This window comes from Bombyx mandarina, chromosome 06 (assembly GCF_030267445.1).
Source record: "Bombyx mandarina strain Sakado chromosome 06, ASM3026744v2".
NCBI lineage: Eukaryota > Metazoa > Arthropoda > Insecta > Lepidoptera > Bombycidae > Bombyx > Bombyx mandarina.
Window position 1 is genome coordinate 14,524,095 of NC_143213.1, and position 8,281 is coordinate 14,532,375.

Below are 8,281 nucleotides of genomic sequence, written 5' to 3' on the forward strand. Positions count from 1 at the left end.
GTTTGTTTATTACTGGTGGTAGGACCTCTTGTGAGTCCGCCCGGGTAGGTACTACCGCCCCGCCTATTTCTGCCGTGAAGCAGTAATGCGTTTCGGTTTGAAGGGTGAGGCAGCCGTTGTAACTATACTGAGACCTTAGAACTTATATCTCGAGGTGGGTGGCGCATTTACGTTGTAGATGTCTATGGGCTCTAGTAACCACTTAACATCAGGTGGGCTGTGAGCTCGTCCACCCATCTAAGCAATAAAAAAAAAAAAAAACATTAAATTTAAATGAATTCATCGGGGCTTAGGATAAAACGCATGGTGCACTCGTATAGAACGATGCGAATGTACCGGTGTTCATATCCCGCAGGAGAACACCGATGAAGGACGTGTATAATAAATCAAACCCGCAAACATTATAATTGGCGTAAACAAACATTAAGCAATAGAAACATAGATCTCAAGCGCAAGGTGATGGCAACATTAATGCTTATGGGCTCCGGTAACGATTTAACACCAGATCGGCCTGGAGCTCGTCCATAAAAATATCTAACATAAAAATTACAAACGTATAAATAATGCTTCATTAATATATTCGTGTAGCATAACAATAATTAATGTGATATATTTCATATTAATTGTTAAGCTACATACTTACCTACCTAAGATTAACGATTCCAAAATGTATTATCAAAACCAATTTCTAACTATTAAGTAAGTTTGCGTTTAGATTATAGCAATAGTAAAATTATAGCTAATCTTAATACTCAGACCCTTCAATTAAAATCCGAGAAAATTTGTTTAAGCATTGATTTAAGCATTTAACATTAATAGAATATTATTAGAAAATACCTACATATTTAATTTTCTTAAATTTAACTGTTTTTAGACCACTGATAATAACAAAACGCAATGTCAATGACTTAATGTCAAAACGGAAAACCCAAACGTCAAAGTTGTAGGTAAGTAACTTGCCAAAAGTTGTTTTTGTAAATTTACCTGAAAACACTTTCGGATTTGCTTTAATATTCATAAATCTGTTTATATCCAAATTAAATTGGAAATTATAGCAAGTTTCTAATTAGATATTCTATAAAATAATACAACTTCCGGGATATTACGTCAGTTTTTAGTATTGTTACAACGTTATCACTTTCCCTAGATGTAATTACGCAGAGATGTCTTTAACAATGGATTGTGTTGCTAAATTGAAAATTCTGTTGCTTGGTGAGAGTGGCGTTGGTAAATCTAGGTGAGTGAATATTCTTTCAATAAGAACAAAATAATATTATTAATTTCAAAACCAGAACGACAACAGCTGACTCATACTGCTGTGATGTGATTGTCTTACATACTTACTATAATTTTAAAACTAAAAGTTGACATTAGACTCATGTACATACGGTTTTCTTGAGATGTGAAAGAATTTTTAATGAAAGCAGATATTTTTTTTCAAAAAAATGCCAAACTATGTTTTAATTTGTCAACTAATTACAATTATTGGAGTTTTACGTAGCTATGTCAATATTTATGAATATTTACATATTACATTATTTACTCGTTAAGTATTGTAGTTCAAAATATATGGTAAATAAGAAAAAACTTACCTAGATTAGAATAAGAATAGGTACCAAACATTGTTCTTCTCCAGTATTATATTAGCGTTCACAAAAGGCGACTACCAAGCACAGTTCCCTGCTACAATCGGAGTGGACTACAACCATAAGATTATGGATGTAAATGGACTAAAAGTTAAACTCGGAATTTGGGATACGGCAGGACAAGAACGATATAGAACTTTAACAACCAGTTTTTACAGGTACATATCGACGCTTGAAAGGCAAACGTGACTAAGCGACAATGCGTGAACTTTACAGTAGACTAATTTAAAGTTGAAATACCTGAAAAAAATTCTATTTCAACGAATCTAGCTGTAGGATCGAAATGATTTTAATATACCTAGAAATATTTTTTTTTTGCGCATCGAATATGGTTATTGCCTATCATTTATGTACAAAGCAGTTATTGTCGCTTAGTCACGTTTGCCTTTCAAGCGTCGATATTTAATTTAACACTTTATCAACTATTGTATTAAATTGGCCTTTTTTTATTACCAACGCCTATAATTCCTGCTTAATCACTTTACCTATTGACTGATTACTTCTAGTGGAATTAGTTTTACACTAACTTCTCCATATCCTTATATATTATAATAGAATATGTGTGCGTATGAAACTAGTCTCTGTTCAAGTGCAAAAACTACTGAACAATAGTGTTAAAATTGAAATACACCGACTGCAAACTCTTAAAAAATATAATGTTAATATTGTATGCAAATTAATAGTAAGTTTAACTTATACAAGCTTCTCTCGTGTCATCATTAGTACGTTTGTTTCAGAGAAGCGCACGGTGCTATATTAGTTTATGACGTATCTGAACCAAAAACCTTGGCAAAGTTAAATGAATGGGTTGAAGAGTTACAAGTTTACACTACGAATAAGAATATTGTCTGTTTGGTCGTTGGAAATAAAATTGATAAGGTGATATTATTTATTTTAATTCTTGCTATTTCATTTTTAGAAAGCATGCATGGGCAAGCCATGGACAAAACACCAGCCACGGTCGGATCTATAGTAGATCTGTAGTAGTCTATATCATGCGGTCAATGCCACCCATGACTGGACATGAGGATAATCAGAATGTAACAAAGAAAATCTTAGTTTCATGCATAATAAATTTAGTAACAATGGGTATAAATGCTCATAGTCTGTATTGTAGTGTTTCCTGAAGAAGAATTTTTATTGTTGAAATAATGTATTCCTTCTGTAAGTCTTAAAGAGTAACTGATGCAAAATAATTTAGGATAGAGCGGTACCCCGTGAACACGGTCAGGCCTTCGCTCAGAAACACAGAATGCTTTTCATCGAGAGCAGTGCTAAAACACAAGAAGGCATACATCTCGCCTTTGAGGAACTAACCCAAAAGGTATGTTTTTTTTATGGTCCTTATAGCCAAATGAGCATACAGCCCACTTGATGGTGAGTGGTTACCGTCGCTCATGGGCGTTATTAATATCAAAAGCAGAGCCAAGTTACTGCCTATCATAAGTAACTGACCCAAAATGTATGTTACTGAATTTTATGTTTTATTCTATTTCTATAAGGGTTCTTTTAATTTGTTCGTTCTGATTTTTGTCACCCCATCTTATTCTTGTTAGTACTACTGGCTATTTTCATCAACGATTAACAACAGACAATTACTCCAGAACATTGCTGAAGAACCTGATCACTTGTCAATTGGTGTCGTAAAATAGTAATTAGCTCCATTGACTGATCCGAGTCGGCCTACGAAATTACTATTTTGGTAATTTCATGGTCAAATACTATCTATCATTACGTCAACTTGGAGCTGAAGAAATATGATCTACACTGTATTGTTGCAGTGACATGCAGGGACTATAAAAATAAATAATAGTTTAAAAAAACTAACAAAATACGCTTTTATAGAAAATCCAACTAAAAAATAGTAAATAAATTTTAATAAACTTGAATTAAAAATAGGGTTAAGAAAAAATGATTTTATTATAAAAAAGCGTGGGATGCTTTTCAGGATATTATCAAAATAACCTATCTACTTATATCTGTTCATTTTCTATTCCCACCTATGCTGATAGCCTTGAGAGGCTCAAACCGGAGAGTTGCTAACATTGACCCTAGCACGAGCAGTGCTTCGCAGAATCTACCACCGGGTCGGAAACGCGACTCACTGAGAAGATCCGGCGAGAAACTCAGTGGGCTGTGTCTGTGGGTTAATTCGCTCGTCGAGCCCTTCGTCACAAGCGACGGGTTCGACGAGGACGGTGACCGGTGTTTGTAGTGCTTAAAAGCACCGTTAATGGATCAGGAGGATCCGTGATAACGTGCTTTGGGCGACGTCGACGGTTTACCATTCGGTCTACAGGATCGGGTATGTAGTTTCCAGCGGCCACGACAAGAGGGTTCTCATGTCGTGCCGTCTTCTCAAAGTGGCACAGCGATGCCGACTGTAGATACTTACTGACGGGGTCGAGCTCCAGGTCATCGTGGAGATCCACGTTCCTCTGGAACCATGGTGCTACGACAGCTATCCTGCAGAATCGGGATTGACCTGTGATAATATATTTATAACTACTGATACCATGCACCCTACGCTTTTTTACAATAAAATCATTTTTCTTACACTATTTTTAATTCAAATTTATTAAAGTTTATTTTCAATTTTTTAGTTGGATTTTCTATAGAAGGTTATTTTATTAGTTTTTTTTTAAAGTATTATTTATTTTTCATTTTTTAGTTGAATTTCAATTTTTGTAATTTTTGTTTAATGTTCCGTGTCATCCTTATTCAGTATACCAAATTTCGAGTTAATCTGACGTTTTGAAGGGGGTCAAAATCATGTTCAAATATTCTGTTACAAACATACATACGTCTGAAGCTATTAAAAAGGAATTATAGTATATTTTATCTCAATAGATTATCGAAACTCCTGGATTATGGGAGAAAGACACATCGGCCTCAAACATTCGGGTTACAGAGGAAGAAGCGAGAGGACAAGGTGGATCGTGCTACGAAACAACTTGTTCCATAAAATAAATGCTAAAAATAACTGTGATCCGGAGGAATATCAGATTTTATATAATATCACTGATTCGTAGAATCAAAATTATAATCGCATTAAACTGGTAATGTTATTATTACCAATGAATTGATATGATCCGAATGAACATTAAATTTAAAATACCTTTACAGTTTTAGTTAATTTAAATTATGTCTACAACTCGCGAAAACCGAAGAAAATATCATTAAAGAGTAAGATTAAAGCACAGCACTAAAAAATTACCAATTAATTGGTATTAATATAACTGATGTTATTGTTTTTTCGTTAATATTTTAGATATAATTGCGATTAAATGTTAACTCTTTGACTGCCATTTAGGTCACCGGTGACAATGCTAGGTAATTCAGGCGCTTAGTAAAAGAAATCGACACAATTGCTTCAATGCGCCGCGTAGGTCACCGGTGACTTACACAGCAGTCAAAGGGTTAAACAACTTTTGTGTACAGAATAATTTGTGTCATTATGTGTTGACTGGGCTCAAATTATAATCTTTTTCGTTTGTGTTAATTTTTAACTTTAACACGTTGACTGCCTGTAGGTCACCGGTGCCCTACAGGGCGCACTGTGGTAATTATGACCATTTCTCTCTTCGATTTTCTTATTAAGACACCGGAAGATCTAGTAGACTCGGAAAAAGGCGAATCTGAAGATACTGAGAAATGATATGTTTCTAAGATACCTAAAACGGCCTAGTTAGGCAATCCAGACGATTCACGAATCCGAACGAATCCAGAAATCGACATCATTACTTCAATGCGCCGCGTAGAGTACCTGTGACCTACATGGCAGTCAATTTGTTGAGCAATTTGGTTTTTTTGAAGAAGACGTACTGTCCAATGATCACAGGTGTTGTATTCAGACAAGACGCAGCACGAGGCTACATGCGCCACAGAGGATTTTGTGTTAGGCATCCCCAGCTTTTTCCAGGAATTTCACCTTTTTTTTTTTCCTCAACCTAGTCGTTGGTAGCCGAAGAGGCTATTCGACTCGGACCTATAGGTGAGCTCACGGGCCCAACCTGAGTAAATTTCTAACACTAGCTCTAGCAAAAGCAGTGCTTCGTCGAATCTTCTACCGGATCGGAATCACGACCCACTGAGAAGATCCGGCGAGAACGATGACCAGTGATTGGAGAGCATAAAAGCACCGAGAGTGGATCGGGAGGATCCTATAAGACATGTTTAGGACTACATCGACTTTGCGTTGCCCCATCATCTGGGTTGGATATGTAGTTAGGGACGGCCACAATGAGAGGGTTATCGTGACGCGCCGCTTTATCAAAGAAGCGTTCTGACGCTGTCTTCAGATACGTACGTATCGGTTCTAATTGGAAGTCACCGTGAAGAACCTCCTCATATTCCACGGTGCTCCGGCTATCTTGCAGAAACTGGATTGGATTACGTAGAGAGTTTATGTACTTGCGGGTCCCGTAAGCGAAAACTACAATTGCGTATGCCATTACGGAACATATTATGCAAGCTTTGTGTGGTGTTTAGTGTCACTTTGTTATGAAAATGTTACCAATAAACCATACTTCTAAGTGACTAAACAAAAGATGGGGCGTTAAAATAAAAATTTCCGTCAATCGAATCTTATGACCTTTGCCATTTGCAAAACCAATTGCTTGTAATGGTAACACACATTCGGTTAACCATCGTAACTCCAGAACAGAGGTCATCGCTTCCCTAGAAAATATTTATTTAATAGCATATAGGTACGCTCTAACCTCTATTTCTATAGGATTGATTTTCATTGCTCTTCCACTAGCCTATGATTTCATTAAGTTATTGAATCAGCAATCAACAGCGAAGGCAAGCTGATCGCTTCATACAAGGACATTGACCTTAGCCGATTCATTGAGCTATTTGTGTTACATTACGTGCTGTGCAAAAACGTTAGTAAAAGCTTTATTTGTTTTATTGATTAATGAATCAATTGATCTAGTGTTAATTAGTTACCGGGGCCGGGGCACTTTGAGACATGAGGTCGAAATTTTAATTGTATAATGGCTGTCTAGAGGATATTGAAATGTATGACTGCTCGCGGCAGATATAAACAGGGCGGTACCTTACCATACCAGACCTCTAATATTCCCAATAAAATAACAATATATCTAATGCTAGCACATCAGAAAGCTTCAGTGTGAACACTTGTCTTTGTGTATCGGAGGCTTCCTTTACGTCAGCTGTTATAAAGCTTACCTTAGAAATGTTACAATTTCCAAATAAGATTTCCAGACGATTGATATGAATATTTCTAACAATTATGACCTTTAGCTTTAGCTTCGTATTTAGAAGTTGTGCACAATTTGTAAAATATTAATATTTTGAATCTAATTTAGAGAGAACACTTACACTAGTGTTGTTTGTATGTTGCAATTACATTATATTTGTCTATGTTATTATATTTAGTGGGTATGATAATTTTATTATTTTGCCAAAATGATCATTGGCATTTTGTGCTGTATTTTTAATAAAACTATGGAAGCAAATTTACAAAACAATATTTACAAAGACTTTCGTTGTTTTATTTTCATTCGTATTTTCCGACTTTACGAAGTCGGAAATCCAAATATTTCAAAAACATATGCTACATTTGTAGGATAATATTTCTTAAAATAAATCTCCTCTCTCCTGACTTATAATCTTCAGGATTGAAGCCTCAAGGTACCTTCTGTGATTTCGTGACTGCGTTTTTATTGTAGTAGAAAGGGGGAAGAGGTTGACCGAAGAAGACATGCATGGAGTGTGTCAATGACGATATGTGAGAGAGAGGAGTGAGTGTTGACGGCTGATAGAAGAAAAAAGTCAGCTGTGCCGACCCCACCTAGTGGAATAAGGTGAAGAAAAAGAAGAAGATTTTTATTGTAGTAGATCGTTCAATAGAGGTGAGAATTCACCTGATATTAAGTGATTAACGAAGCCCATAGATATCACATGGGGAATAATAACCATGGTCAAGTCACACACGGTTTTCTGGCCCCAAACTAAGATTCCCTGTACCATACGCACCAGACTGATATACATATTTATATACGCTTAAATAACTAGTCAGGTCATAAGTATTGTCACACAGTAAAAACTTTTCTTTTAGAATGCTGGCCACAAAAAAGTTTATTGAATTCGAATTTCGAATTGTTCATGAAAATAAAAATGTATACTTTTAGAATTTTACTCATTTTTAAATATGGAGTGGACGCTTAAAGAAGACCGTGTTGCAGTTATTGCTTTGCATCGTTGCGGTTACGCGCCAATTCAAATTTTTAACATACTGAAAATTTTGAATATAACCAAAAGATTCGTTTATCGTACCATCAAACGATACAATGAAGACTCTAGTGTAGATGACAGGTCAAGAAGTGGTCGCCCTCGGTCTGTTAGGACTCCAGCAGTGATAAAAGCTGTGAAGGCGCGAATTCAAAGAAATCCCAAACGTAAGCAGAAAGTGTTGGCCCTTCAGATGGGGTTAAGCAGAACCACGGTGAAAAGGGTGTTAAATGAAGACTTAGGGCTTCGGGCATATCGAAGAAAAACAGGACATCGTTTGAATGCTCGTCTAATGTACCTGAGACTGAAGAGATGCCGCGCTTTGTTGAAGCGGTACGCGGAAAAAAATAAATCGGGAAATTCTTTTTTCGGAT

At 36.1% G+C, this 8,281-nt stretch overlaps 1 protein-coding gene across 1 annotated transcript; it reads left to right on the forward strand.

The window, feature by feature from the left end:
- Positions 1-921: 921 nt before the first annotated feature.
- On the forward strand, positions 922-7,154 carry LOC114253455 (ras-related protein Rab-18). Its single transcript, XM_028188331.2, has 6 exons — positions 922-947; positions 1,148-1,237; positions 1,637-1,804; positions 2,384-2,525; positions 2,848-2,970; positions 4,497-7,154. Exons 2-6 carry the CDS (start codon positions 1,164-1,166, stop codon positions 4,614-4,616), a joined length of 627 nt encoding a protein of 208 aa, XP_028044132.2. The 5' UTR covers positions 922-947; positions 1,148-1,163; the 3' UTR covers positions 4,617-7,154.
- The last annotated feature ends 1,127 nt before the right edge of the window (positions 7,155-8,281 follow it).